General features: G+C 43.4%; 1 protein-coding gene across 1 annotated transcript in view; it reads right to left on the minus strand.

The window, feature by feature from the left end:
* Positions 1-15,032, minus strand: part of LOC119169445 (trafficking protein particle complex subunit 11 gry) — a 153,520-nt gene that overhangs the window by 73,643 nt on the left and 64,845 nt on the right. Inside the window, exons 11-15 of the mRNA XM_037420514.2 lie at positions 13,729-13,814; positions 7,050-7,128; positions 6,329-6,383; positions 5,783-5,928; positions 3,087-3,148 (exon numbers count right to left, since the gene is read on the minus strand). Of these exons, the coding sequence (XP_037276411.2) occupies positions 3,087-3,148; positions 5,783-5,928; positions 6,329-6,383; positions 7,050-7,128; positions 13,729-13,814 (428 nt within the window). The remainder of the gene's footprint in view (positions 1-3,086; positions 3,149-5,782; positions 5,929-6,328; positions 6,384-7,049; positions 7,129-13,728; positions 13,815-15,032) is intronic.

Below are 15,032 nucleotides of genomic sequence, written 5' to 3' on the forward strand. Positions count from 1 at the left end.
TTCATAAAGGCTCCGTTTACCGATTTAAGTGATTCCTAGCTCTTATACACTGTTCCAAAGCCCATTCACAGACCACATCATCTTCAGTGCTCTTCAGAGTGTTGCTAATTCCTGTTTTAAGCTAGGATGGTCATACTTTAATGAGTATAAACATTCATTTGATTATATCAAATATGAACTCAGTGTTATTGTACATGTTTCAATCAATTCTAAAGCTGGTTAATAATGAAAACATCATTTGATCACACTTTTAATAAACTGGCAATAGAGATCTTGCTCAGTGATTATCACCGAATTCTACTTACAGCAAGCAGTGCTACAAATAGTTCTATGGTTATAGCTTTTTTAGAACAGAAACTATAAAGCTTCAAAGGCCTTGCTTGTATGACTAATAAAACATACATGTTAGTTGCATGTTTATTTGCAGTCACTGGGACTGTAAAAAATATTCGGATTAAGCGGGTTTTCCAGTTAACAGAACATGTAAAAAGTGGGATGCAAAGAACCTGAAATTGCTCAAAGTAATCAGGGCTGGTCAATTGCTGTGCTGGCTAGTTTGCGGCTTTAAGGGTTATGTTTTCCAGCAATACTTGGTCACAATTTTGCCGCAAACAAAGAGGAATGCCGAGCCTGGCTGCTGCCACCATAAAGTTAAAAGAAAAGAGAATAAACTAAAATGCGCGTCTGAGAAAAACAAGAGACATCTTCCCTGCAATACAGTGGTGACACACGAGCAGTATGCCGCCTGTTTCTTGCTGCGTCAACACATCATGATGCAATCATTCGTCATTTTTTTCTGGTGAAATAAAGAAGTTAATACAGTATGACGAAACTTTCAATGTGTTTTGGCTGGAAAACATTACTACTGAGGCTTTCAAATCGAGTTTTTGAAGAAGGCGTTGCAGGCAAGAGCTCCACGTGCAGTGCAAGTGTGCAAATCGCTAGAGCAACCGGCACTCGGAAGTTCACGTACATAGCGAATTCCGCCAGACTGCCCTTCATTAATTTCTTTAAATGCCCAGAAAGAATGGGTAAATCATGATGCGCCGACGTTGCGAGACACACGCGACATGCTGCCCGCGCATCACTTCTGTGTTGCACTGAAGCATGTCTTGTTTTCCGCAGGCACACATTTCAACTGATCATGAGACTGTTATTTATAATTTTATTTTTGTGCTGGAAGTAGCGAGGCTGCGGTGTTTTAGCTGCTACTCATTAGTATTGCTAAAGTAAATTGCCCAGTGGCTCTTAAAGACCGTCATTTCTGTGGATTTGCAGAGAAATCGGGATCAGGATGGAATCGACACACTGCACCCAAAGTTTTAAAAGTGACCGGACCTTTAACTGGCAACAATATTAACTGAAAACGCCTTCCATGCTAAGGCGAAACATGGGCCTTAAAAACTGCGCTTGATTATTTTCAAACCAAATTCAATAAAAATGGCATGGTTATCTTCAGTTTCATTTCCCAGTTCTAAATATGTAGTTATTGTTTGTCCACCGTTTCATAGTATAATTATTAAAACAATTTCTTTTGCTTTTGTTACAATATACAACTGCCAAACAAAAATATCCATATGAAGTACAAAAAAATTGCAGAAATCACAATACTCATCACAATGAAAGCACTTTTATTATTTCTTGCTTTTTATAATACACTAAATGCCATTAACCTACATGTTTTCAAATGGGTATTATGGCTTGAATACGAACTCATAGTTTGCAAGTTTATTGATAAGGAAAACAATAGCTAATATCATTTGAGAAAAAAAACTGCACTGATGGAAATTTTGTGCAGCAAAGTGACGAGCAATAAATTACAAATTCAGCATAACCAAGAAGAGAAATATTGAGACAAAGTTCACTTCTACTTGGCCTCATACCTCAAGTAAAGCTGCTTTAATTATTCATATTTCCTGCAAACCAGAAGACAATAAAACAAACTTAGTTGTACAGTTATTCACACTTCAGCTTTAAATGTGTTGTTATATAAGGTAGAAGTGAATGTACAGTACCGTCCACTGTTGAAGGGAACACTCCAATGATCACTTGCCATATTGTGGGTCCCATAACTGCAAGCTGACCTATGAACATTGTTCGTGCCCAACACAAATCTATCAAAAGGAGTTTCTGCAAATTTATCGTTATAGGGTCTCAGTGTGTTGGCGTGCATCGTCGCCTGCTGCTACTGTCGTGACGGTACATCTGCTTGAGCGCACGAGAGGGTGTGCCACTGCATCAGCGCTCACTATGTGGCGAGAGAGAGCGAATGGCGCACATTCACAATGAAAACGCTTTTTCTGCGATGAACACTGAACTACCAGCTCGCCAGCAACGAGAACATGACAGAACGGTACCAATCGTTCGATTTCACAGGCTCACACCTCATATCTAAGACAAATGTAACAAGTGCCACCTATGCTTCCTTTCCTTCATGCAGAGCCAGAGAGTTGATTCCGCGCAAAACCGCAAATATGATCGCCTGCGATTGCCACCGAAAAGCAACCAACGCGGATTAGGCGGTTCTGCATGTTGTCGTGGGAAGTTTGCTCGAGACAACATTAAGATCGGGTGTCGAAAAGAACATACTCAAGCACCGATTTAAAACCAGCACGCGAGATGCGATGTTTAAGTTCGTGGACAAAAGTCCACTGAGCTTATGCAAGCCTGCACAGTGGCAGCAAAGTCCAAAGCTCATGTTGGAAACCCGAACAGCTTTCAAACTTGCGGACAAGGTACCGAACGCAATAACGACACTTTTCCGGCAGGAATTTTAAAGTGCACTTGATGAGGACGCAATCACATGTTCCAAGCGGAGTGCGCGTGGCTAGAGCCTTGCCGGCGCCGGTGCTAAAGTTACTCCGACGCCCATGCAACCGCCCTGCCTCTTCACTCGGCGAGTCCGTGCAGCACTGCCACAGTCTTTTTTCTCCCTCCGAGTTCCAGAAGCGGAAATTATGCGCGAAAATTTAAAAAAGCCCGGTTTCTCGCAACGTAACTGGGGGTGCGCCTATTATTCAAGTCTAAATGCTATGTGAGTAAATACGATAAATGAAATGAGATGAGGCAGTAAGAGGACAACCCACCTCGATGACGTTGAAGACGCTGGTCTGGATTGAGCTCTTCTCCTCTTGCGTCCCCTGAATCCCTGGGGAGGCAGTTTGGTCAAGGTGCTTCACAGTGCCTTAACAGCGAAACAACGCTGCAGCAAGACCGCGCATGGATATGGTGGTAGTAAAAACAATGCATGGTGAAAATCCCTGTAATGCATTAGGATATTGTGCCCACTAAGAATCTAAGTGTCATAAAAAACAAGAAAAAGAATCATTAGTTAAATTAGGGGATGTTACCTTCCTTCGTATCAATCTTTATATTTATTCCTTATTATTGTGTTTAACAAAGAAAATGAGCCCTCAAATTTATACCCCTTTCCTTTATTCATAATGAAGGTCTCATTTTGGCAGACTAACTAGAAGTTAAAAGCCCATGACATTGGTTAATTAAAAGTTATGTTTCAGTCCAGAGCCTGCAGGTGACCGTAATTTTTCAAAAAAATTAGAAATTTTTCATGTACCAAAACCACCAAAACAGCTGTCAGACTGCGCTGTTGCCACCATCACCACGGCCCGTAGAGCCACTGTTCATGAAGCGGCCATCTTGTTTAGTCAACGCTAGGGCATCGCACTGATCGCGTCGGCTAACTAGGTCTTTCGTTCTAATGTGTCAAGTGCTTGGCTTCAGACACGCGCTGAAGTCTATTTGGAGTTCACGCAAACACACACACAGCGCTGTGTGTGTGTTTGCGTGTTCTGCTCCATCTGCATCCAGTTGCGCTGTTCGAACATAGCCTAATAAACTAACTAGCTTGCCTACACATTGTGGCTGATTCTGCTCGTATTTCCACAGACGATTTCGAGTGTTCCGGTGGCATTCGATAATGGTAACTCGTCATACCTATCCAACACTTGACCTGAGTGGCTACGAAAGTCCAAAATCTTAAAATAGGTTGACCAGGGAGGCACCGCCAAGTAAGGCATCGCACGAAAGTACAGCCTTTAAAGCCTAACACGCTCTCGAATTTCAAGTGCGAACAGGTGAACTCGATGACGATAGTTTTGGGGCCATTCTTATTGATGTCCATATTGAAAAATTCATTGCAGTGGAGGACAATGTCGATACATATCGTGTACTAATTAACACAAAAATTGCGCAGATCTATCGGCGAGTGGACGATGATGAAGGCAATGCTGAAGAAGCACTTCGACATGTGGAGTACTTGGAAAACTTGCTAGGTGCAGCCAGGTTCGGCAAGAGAAAATGACAGGCTGTTTTGCTTAGAGAACTGTCATGTTTAAAGAAATAAAAGTGCAGTTTCTGTGCATTTCGCTTCATTGAAAGTTCGTTTACTTCGAAGTTTCTTGCGATTCCCGTTAGTTTAGTATCAACAGGAGTTGACTGCATATCCTATAAAGCGGACAGAGGAACAACCACTGTCATAACTCAGTGGTAGAGCATTGGACACTTTACTCGAGGGTCGCAGGTTCAGTTCCTGCCAGTGGCATGTTATCTTTTCGTCCACATTTTTTTTCCTCACATTAACATTACAATTATTTCTAATGACATACCATGTACTTTCCTTGGCATCAATGCCTGTCAGTTCTCATTATTAAAAAAATTTGATGTCGCATTTGAATCTGTCAGTACTGTACATACGTTTGTTTGTATAAAACAAAACTCAGCAGTATAATTAAGGAGAAATGCCACCACAGTAGAACTTACTGAGCACCCACACACACAAAAGAGTGAAGAATGCCTGTTGCTGTATGCTGCCAGAAGATATGGTAATGCAACCCAATGGCAAGAGTTCTTTGTGACAGAAGTGAGAGACGGCATTGCCATGCTGTTGCTGTGACATATTTAGTGTGTTTCTGTATAACCACCGTGAGACTTTCGTCCCCGCACACTGAGAAACAAACTTAAAGAACTGTGCCCAGAACTTTGCTGCTGGACTAAGGTGCAACAAAAGTCCGCAGTGGCATTAACTTTCTGTTAAGAAGGCAGATAAGTTAGAAACAGTCACTCATACACCTCAAAGAAGGCTAACTATTAAATGCGAGATGAACCTTCGCATTGCAGCACACCTTCAGAGTAAACACCTGAGCACAATCTCTCCATGAGGTGAGTACAGTACACTGAAGTATAATATACACCACTAAGCAACTGTAATATCTCAATGAACACAAACAGCGAGTGGAGAATTGCTGCTTAACTGTTATAACTGCCTCTAATTTGGTTGGTTCTGTGATTCATCTCACAGATCTTTCGGTGAACAAAGTTCCTGTTAAATTCAGCACACTTTTGTCCGGTCCTATTGTGCAATTCTACGATACTTATGTGGCATATTTCCTGCAGGCCTGTTTACGTTAATGAAACTACTTTGGCTACTGCACGAGAGATGCACAATTAAATTTGATTTTGAAGCACAAAGTGATAACCATCGAGCCTTAGAACAAGAAAGTCAAAGACTGAAATGCAACTCTGGGGGTATTATGAGCATGCAGTAGCAGGGTGCTTCCAATTAATTTTACCCACCTGAAAACACTCATCCGAGGCGTTCTTGCATTTCCTTCCCATCAAAATGTTTCTGCATTGGCTACACAGCAAACTTAAGTTCTCTTGCTCAGCAGCACAACACCTAAGCCACTAACCACCAGCAGGTCCAAAGAGGTCACAGAACACCAAGCACCAATGCAAATGGTTCAAGTCCCCTCTACAAGGATACAGCTGGAAGCGAACTCAAGACCGAGCATCAGGAAGGCTGGCACGCTGGCCGAGAGGTAGGCACACTTGAGGGCAGTGGTCAGAATGTTGGACACCAGAGGTCGCCAGCGCTCAGCTCGGTAATCCCACAGAACATGCATCAGGATGCTGAAAGTAAAAATGGCAACACATGCAAATTTGATGCATGAAACTTTGTACCCATTTCTCTCAGGTATTTATCACACAACAAAGAGGCTCCGTGTATCTACCAGTCACCTGCTGAGAACAAGGTTGTGGGCTTGACTTGTGGCTACCATAGGCTCATTCCTATAAAAGCGTTACCAAGTACTCAGGCACAATGTTTCAGGGCACACACTCAAGTTTAGAAGTATTTAAAGTCCATTCTCAGCTCTTGCATGCTGACCCAACTTTCCCAATAATGGGAGAAAATTCTAGCTGAAGGAACACTTTTGCTCTTTGATTTGAAGAGTGAATATATGCGGTACATATCCACTCGTTTGCACTTGGCCACACATTTTAAACCACGTGAGGTGAAAGCCACACTCACCTCAGAGCCTTGTCATAGTCGGAGCTGGAGTAGTACTCCTCCGCAATCTGGACCACTGAGGAGAGAGAGAGAGCAAGATGGATACTTGAGAAAAGTCAGCAATGGCTTACTGCCATAGCAGTTTGGATGTGAAAATTTTGTTTAATGATTTTTCTAATCTTTCTTTTTTCTTCTTTTCCCTGAGATCACTGTGACAAAAAAGGAAATAGAATATCTCTGTAGTACATATGGATAACAGTTAAAGTAAAATACGCCTATAGGCATTTTACGAGTCCTCATAAATGTCGTGTTCAAATCATCATCATTAGCCTGACTACGTCCACTGCAGGGCAAAGGCCTCTGCAATGTTATGCCAATCAACTTGGGACTGTGCTTGCTTCAAACACGTCAACCCCACGCACTTGGAATCTAGTCTGTTACCCTTGATGACCAGCACTTATCTCACCTTCACACTACATGCCCTGACGTGAGATGCCATTAAAAATTCTGCAATTTATCATCTTTGTTCAAGAATATCAAAAAGATGACGGCTGCAGAACTATTGAACCATATACATTTTCTCAATTTTCATGTGGCATTGTATCATGCTGCATCCCTCAACGTACCAATATTAACTACGCCTTCACTATACCAAACATTACCCTACGGAATGATTAGAAGTACAACGACCAAGTGCCGAGTGGTTTTGGAAAGACGGTGGAGGCAAACTGTGTCCACTCACTGAGGTGCCTCTTCATGCGGGGGCAGCGGTACTTCTTGAACTGAGCCACCGCACTGCTCAACAGGGGAACCACCAGGCCCTGCAAAGATGGGCAGGTTGTCGACCTTTCAGAGCACACAATATACCGCAAGATTTCGCATAAGTGCCCCTTCTCCTGTTCGAGATTTGAAATTTGTGCCAATAAACAGAGAAGAGCACCCCCCCCCCCCCTTTCCTCCCGCCATTTTATTTATTTTATTTATTTTAAACCTGTTCTCTGCAACAGAATCTTACAGCTGCAGTTCCTACGAAACCAAGTTCTGAAAGTCTTTACATACATGCAAGATTTCTTAGTACTTTTGCAATGTGCGCCTCAGTGTTGTATCTGAGCTGTCACGAATTGTCGTAACATTTGAAAAACGTCTTTCCTCTTTTGTCATAACACTCGAAATTTCACCGGAAGAGTCCCTCCCATTTGGTAAAAACTGTAAACACAGTATCGTACAGGAAACCAGTGGTTATCCACTAGTTTCCTGTGGGACTAGCCGGCAAATCGACCCTTCAAGTAAATGCAGGTGTGCACTTAAACCTGGATATAAAGAAATTAACCAAGTCTCAAGAAAATTCATCACAAACTAGTTTCATTCAAAATAGAAACAAACAAACTAAACAAAAAAGAAACTGAAGGCAAAGCCCACCCAAAACATTTATTTAGCAATAAAATGCTGCATTATTATTGCGACAGCAGTTACATGGACACACTCACTGAGTTTTTGCCGTCATGTTCTGTATAAAGCCTAAATTGATAACATCCCCACACGCATTGTAAGTGCTACCCGAAGGTAAGAGCGCAAAAGCAGGGATGACAAGCGCTGCACAAGGAAAGACCAAACAAGCCGGCCTATCTTCGTCGCTTTGAGGGCGCAGTCGATAAATCCTGCCACGCAGCGAAGAAACACCCCACTTGTCTTTCATGAATTAAACGACACGAAAAGAGGGGGCATTGTTAGAGCATAAACTGTGAACTTTCTAGGCACTCATTCGGGATCACTGGCGCGCACGCTATCTTGGCAAGGATCAGCGTACTGCTTGTACAGTTGAACACAATTATATCAAACCCACATATATTGAATTTTCGGTTATATCGAACTCGCAAGTTATCCCCTTGAAATTCCTTTGTAAAAGTATAGAAATTCACTCGTTTATATTGAACGCTATTTTTACCCACCTTCGAATTTATCGAACGTCGCACGAACTAAAAGGTGCACTTCAACACTCGCACGCCCCCCTGCCCCGATCTTCGCGGCAGCGCGGCTCCGCGCGAGTTGGAAGCCGTTTTTTGAGAGCGCTCGGACTGCACTATCCCTAGCTTACGAAACAGCTTTTTTTTTTTTCGTTCCTCCTTCTTTCGTTGATGCTTTCTCTCCGTACCCGACGACTCGGAGAGCAGGAATGAAGGAGCCGACGTCCTCCTCCTTCGCCTTTTCTTTTTTTTTTTTTTGTTGCTGTTTTGCGAGTTTTGATCAGCCAACCACAGCTCACACCTTTTGCTGTTGCCCTTGTAAGTGGCCATCGCCTCGCGAGGGCTTTGTTGCTTCTGCTGTCACGTCGCCTCCTTACCACCGCATGTGCAGAATTTTTCTTTTGCATGCGTGGTGTGCAAAGCTGCTGCAAACTCCTTGAATTGTAGACTTCTCGTGTAGCTATGGTCAGCATCACGAAGCGCAAGACCCTTGACTTTGCGACAAAGTTTAAGGCTATTCAGCGTGTGGAAGCAGGCGAGAAATGTTCGACTGCCGCGAACAACTTCGATATTACAAGCATCCTGCCTCGCGCACACCCGCGTGCAGTATTGAGGGCTTGCCTCGCGTTAGCCGGCACTTCAAGTGTGCAGTGCATGCCACCCCTGCTTCGCACTTCATCATCAACAGGGCAACCACATAACATGCATGGTTGAGCCAAAACGCCAAAATTTGGGGCAAAATTCCTAAGTTGTGGGCACTGAAAAATCGCTGTATCAAGTGTGCCTCCTGCCGCTACTTTGTTACACAGTGGTCACAAATACATGTGCTTCTATAGAGTAACAGCGTGGTATAGAAAAACATCATAATATAGAGGAATTCGTTGTATCGAGGTTCATTGTATGCAGGTTTAACTATACTGTGGACTCTCAGTAAACGGAATCTGAAGGGACCGGAAAAATATGTTCCATGTAACAGGAGTTTCGTTTACTGAAAGGTGAACATAGGTGTAGAATACAAGGCCGAAACCAAGCATTGCAGAGGCAATAGTTCCGTTTAAGCAGTAGTTCCGTTTAACAGATTTCCGTTTACCTAGAGTCTACTGTATTCAATAAAGTATTTTATTAGAAGCACGAGTGTTCATTCGTCTTAGGGGCTACAAGGCTGCCATCTTCAATTTTGGTCTGCAACCTAGCCCGGGCCCCCTCTCCAGATTTTTGCCATTTACCTTTCATTGTGGGGGTGGTGGTTGCTTGGGATATCAATTTACGGTATGCAGAACAGAACAGGCAACCTCGTCTGCCCTAAAAATGAACGTTTTTTTTTTTTTTTTTTGCGTGACACTAGCAACAGCAAGCGGCAGTGATGTTAATCATTTTGATGAAGAATGGGAACAGAATGGGTGAGGGCACAATTCTGTCTCATAGAATTAATACAGAACGACCTCTGAATGATTAGAATTGGATCGAAATGTAAGCACAGGGCCGGAGAGTCGAATTATTCTGCTGTGTGTCTGGCCTACTCTGATCCCACGCCAATAGTTAAACATATAACAGAGCGCTCCGCCCTGTATTCTATCTAAGCCTGCGCATACTGCGCTCTTTCATCATAACCTTTACCAACATGCCCAACTGGCAGTGCCATGCTTTATGGTCATAACATTCTGACCTACTGATAAGATAACAGAGCTGCCGTGGTAGCTTAGTGGTTATGGTACTTGTATGCTGATCCATAAGTTGCAAGTTCGATCTCGGTCGCAGCAGTTGCATGTTGAAAGAGGCAAAATGCTAGGAACCTGACTAGTGTGTGATCTAGGAGCACATTAGAGCGCTCCAGGTGGTTGAAACTACACTCAAACCTCATTATAATGTAACAGTATATAACTAAATAATGGATATAACGAAGTAAATGAAATTCCCCTTGAAAGCTCCATTGAGAACTATGCATTTTACACCTTGTTGTAACAAAGTAAAATTGACTGGTAAATGAATATAACAAACTAAATTAGTCTATCAAGTAGTCTATAAAAAAAAACCCGATCGTAGTATGTTGAGCATATCGTTTTCTTTGGAGTTTGACGCTTGTTCAACGCGCCTCTTTCAAAACTCCCGGGCCAACCTTACAGCCACGCCCCCCGCGGCCGAGAGAGCCGTCCCTCTCACACAGCCAGCGGAAGGGATTGAATAAGCGTTCAGCAGGTCACATGACCGAGAAGCGGTGCCGCGGTGCAATGCGATTTCCCTCTCACGACGGCAATGACTGCGTCTCCCCTGCTACCATGGCTGCTACCCACTGCACCAAGAAAGGAGGATTCTCCGAAACAGCTTTCTTTTTTTTCTTTTTCTTCTGCGCACGCTGCCTTGAAAGGAGAAGGGTCTCTACGTGCAGAGATGAAAAAGGAAGAAGCGAGGCACAGGCGCGTCGCAGATTGGCATTTGAGAGGGAGCAAACAATCCACTACAGTCTTTTCATTCCTTTTCTTTTTTCCCTTCTTCGTGCACAGCGTTGAGAGGTGCCGTTGTGGGATCGAGCATGGTGCTGAGAGCATTTTCGGAGCGCGGTACGTTCGAATTTACCTTCGCAAGTGCTTGCGCGTTCGAATTACAGGGCGATTTTGCACATTGGAATACAGATAGCTTTGACAGGACCTCAGCGTGAGTTCGAATCAACCGGCAATTCGAATTAAGAGTCTTGAATTAATGAGATTCGACTGAGTTTATTTTCCGTGGCACGCGTGGTCGTGTAGCGGTACATCGGGCCGCGAGGCGGTTTCCTTCTTCGCATGCTTATAGGTGTGCGCCCATCTGAGCATACATTGCCACAAACTGTTATAATCGATATAACAAAATAATGGATATAACGAAATAATTGTGGCCCCCTTCAACTTCGTTATAACGAGGTTTGAGTGTATCCAGAGCCCTTCACTGCGGTGTTTCTCGCAACCTGAGTTGCCTTGTGAGATTAAAGCCTACAATCACACAATTCAATGAAGGCAACCTTTCAGTAAGTTTTCAGTGACACATAGTCAAGGTTTAAGGGGGGAGGTGGCTTTGAAAAAAAAACTTTTTTGTTTGTTGACCTACAGCAATGAAATTTGGCATGCATACTCATAAGTGTCTCGAATAGGGAAATATGCAGTTTCATCAAGATATCTTCAGTAGTTCTCAAGTTACATAATGCTACATGGTCCAATTACATGGTCTGCTCGTGGAAAGCCTAGCGCTGTAACAAAACATGCCAGGAAGCTGCGAATTGTGTTGATTTTTACTCAAAAGAAAGCTACTGGGTATGGCACTCTCAGAATTCTTTAATAAACTCTTTTTTTTTTTTGATCATCATGGCTTCCGACACACATTGTCAGAAACAGTGGCATGGACAAATCATCGTCTAGAAAAAACACATGGTCATAAAACAGAAACTGAAGATTGCTGTACCCACAAGCAGTGTTCAGGGATTCAGGAAAAAAAAACAGAATCAAAATCGGTCCAGTCATTCTCGTGCTACTCTTTCCACGGGCAATGCACAATGTCTAAAACACACTTGTGAGAAAAAGCCTATCGAAGTTTTCGACAGGCCTTTTTCGATTAACTTTCTTGTTTCTCGTTGGATATTAATGAAATCTGCACAGACACTAAGAATGACCTCACAGTGCTTCCATAAAATTTTTGAAGCGATACCACAAATACTTAACGAGAGACAAATTATTTTTTTATTGAACCACGTGGAGGGGCTGAGCATAATGTCAAAAAAACAGTATTGAGAAAACTGCGTTTAAAGTTTCAACTTTTCTTTAAGTCTCTAAGACGCCTAAAAATTGTCATCTCAGGTTTGTCTCGTGATATTTTACTTCTTTTCATGATTCACTCCTTTTCATGATTTACAAAGAACAAGTATGGATTTCAAACCAAGTTCTTTGCATGGAGGAGTGGTGTGATAAGTATGACGGAAAAGATTGTAATTGAATAAGACCATATACTGAAATGATTACACATATTTTTTGTTCTAAAGTTGTAATTAGCATAATTAAGTACTTGATTACAAATAATCACTGAACATTTCTTTATTTAGAGAGAGGTTTATTGCATCATAAAAATGATCACACCATGACGGCCTATGCCTTCTTTCCAAATAACAAAGTTATGGGCAGAAGACTGGTGGCACAGGAATTTGTAGCAGTATAATTAATGAGGCGAAACGGGCATATAAAAGTTCGTGCCCCTGGTTCATACATGCTCTTTTGCCGCTGTAGCCCTGAAACGCATCATCATACAGCCGGTCGCGGAAACTCTAATCTAAGAGGCTTTCATTGCCTATAAACATTCTTAGACGTTCGTGGCGATATCAAGTACGGCTCCAAGCACCTCTAAATCGCATCACAAAAGCTTATTGACAGCACTCCATATGACCGTGGAGTGCGCGGCCACGTGCACTGTGCAGCCGGGGCGTAATGCACTTGCCGGTAGCGTTCGGTGACGATGCGCGAAATGTGTAACTATAATGACAAAAAATCGGCGCGCACTGCGCTTGGCATCACATTTTCGAGCGACGACGCGCGAAACTACTAGCCACTGTTCCGAGCAATCCTTGGCAGTAAAGGGGGGGGAGGGTGACGAGCTTGACCGTGTTGTCCACTACCGATGCTTAAAATGCCCGTACGCGGTTCAGAGGAGCTAGCGAGTGATGTGCTTCATTCCTTGAGAGTGCGCTAGCGCGTCGTTCCTGCCTGTAGTCTCAATGTCGGCGGAGTTAGGGCTAAAGACGACTCCGAAGACGCGCCTCGCTCGTAGACCGCGCGCCCGCTTGTAGTAACCTGATCGCGCATCCACCTACTGCTCCTAAATGAAGCGTAATTATATCTTAAGTGATCATCAAGCCATGAACACGTCACGAAGCGGCGATTTTCGTGAGCCATGTCCTCGCGACGCACAAGCAGCAGACGACCATCTCCCGGAGCGAGCATCGGGCCAATGGCGAGGCGAGCTGAGGCAACATGGCGGCCACAGCCAATCAAGGGCCTCGAAACGACCTTCAAACATTTGCTCTTTGTGCGCTTGTTTTCAAAGGGAGGAGCCAGCTGAGGCGGGAAAGTTAAACACGGAGAAATGCTCTTTCCGATGAGCCCAAGAAGCCAGTTCCTGGCCCCGCCATCGCGAAGCCATAATTTTTTGAAAATCACGTTTTCTCGCGATTTCCAGAAAAAGTTTCGCTACCTAGGTGGGTGATACGAATTTTCCGAAGCACTTCTGCACGGTTTTCAGTGTAGATATTTTGGAACCAGATAGAAAAAGTGTTCCAGAAACTGAAAACTTGATTTTCAAAAAATCGATTTTTTTGCCATTTTTCGCGTTTCCGAAGCCGCGGCCCCCCTTAAGGGTAAGGGACCTTAAAGACCACTATCTGTCATGTGAGTGTGAAGACATGGAATTCAGTAACATAAGAGTGACAGAAAAGGCACAAACCGAGTGGTCCACTTGCATCTTCTCCCTGTACTGCAGTGCCTGGATTCCGAGGTCCTCAAATTGTGGATCCAGTGCTTCAGCCCTTCCTGCAGATGAAAGGTTTGTTTGTTTGGGTTTATTAGTGCAAAAGCGACTCGGGCTGTCACTTTTGCAAGAAGAGCAACGTGTTAGATGGCTCAAAGGTAGAGGGGCAAAACCTGCGTTAAATTCATTTTGGAGCCAAAGCAGTTGTCAATCATCACCAGGACGGCGACACCACGCTGCGGGTGCAAATGTGAAGAAACAAGCCATTTGAGGACTTATTCAGTATATTAAGTTAAAGTGCAATGGAAGGAAGCTATGTCTCCCATACCTTTCAATGTTGCAAATTGCCTGACGAGTGCAATTCCAGCAAGTTTCTCACTGGAAAAATGCATTACAGACCTATACTACGGCACGAGATCACACATTTCTAGCTTTGTATGATGTCCTACATAGCACCACAAAACAAATGGCAGGCACGTGAGACGTGCTGCTGGCCTGTGGCATATTCCCCAAAACTCATTGTTTCCATCATTTTTCAAGGCTTTCTTTTGTTACATAACTGCTCACTTATCGTTTTCATTTAACTTGTAGCGTGCAAGTGCCAGCTAATTTCGTCTGCGCAGTTCATGCTTCCCTTTTTTGTTTTTTTGTTTTCTTTGCAGTTTTACAGTGATTCTACAAACGGCTAGGGTCCTGTGCTCTTTTCTTGAGTGTCAACAAAAATGGCTGGTTCCCTCCGCTCTCGAAGGTGGCAGTAGCCATATGTGCTGTAGCTGTCTGATAAGTCTCAACTGTCGGCGACCAATGGAGGAATTCGCCGCATACCCACCATACTTTTTGTGGATTGATGTGTGCAAAACAAGTAAAACATGTGCCTCCAACACAATCACAGGCCCTTTTTGGCATTGCATTCTTTGTTTACAAAGTACAGCAGTCATCGTAAGAGTTTTAACCTGCAACTAGTTTGCATGCTGCAGTCTAATTCGACTCCCGAAAATTTCACTCAAAATAGTAGCATATCCAAGTTTGGGCTAGCTTATCAATGAAAAAGTAAAATCACAGTGTGAGTAAATATGGTAAGAACCACCCGACATTACTTATGCAGTACAATGTGCCCAACTGTTTCAAACATCTCAGCTAAATTTTCACCAAAAGTAGACAAGCAGCTGAGGCCTCAGTATGAACCCATTATTTCAATTGATTGATATGTGGGGTTTAATGGCCCAAAACCACTATATGATTATAAGAGACACCCTAGAGGAGGGCTTCGGAAATTTCGA

Source organism: Rhipicephalus microplus, unplaced genomic scaffold (assembly GCF_043290135.1).
Source record: "Rhipicephalus microplus isolate Deutch F79 unplaced genomic scaffold, USDA_Rmic scaffold_23, whole genome shotgun sequence".
NCBI classification, from domain to species: Eukaryota; Metazoa; Arthropoda; class Arachnida; order Ixodida; family Ixodidae; genus Rhipicephalus; species Rhipicephalus microplus.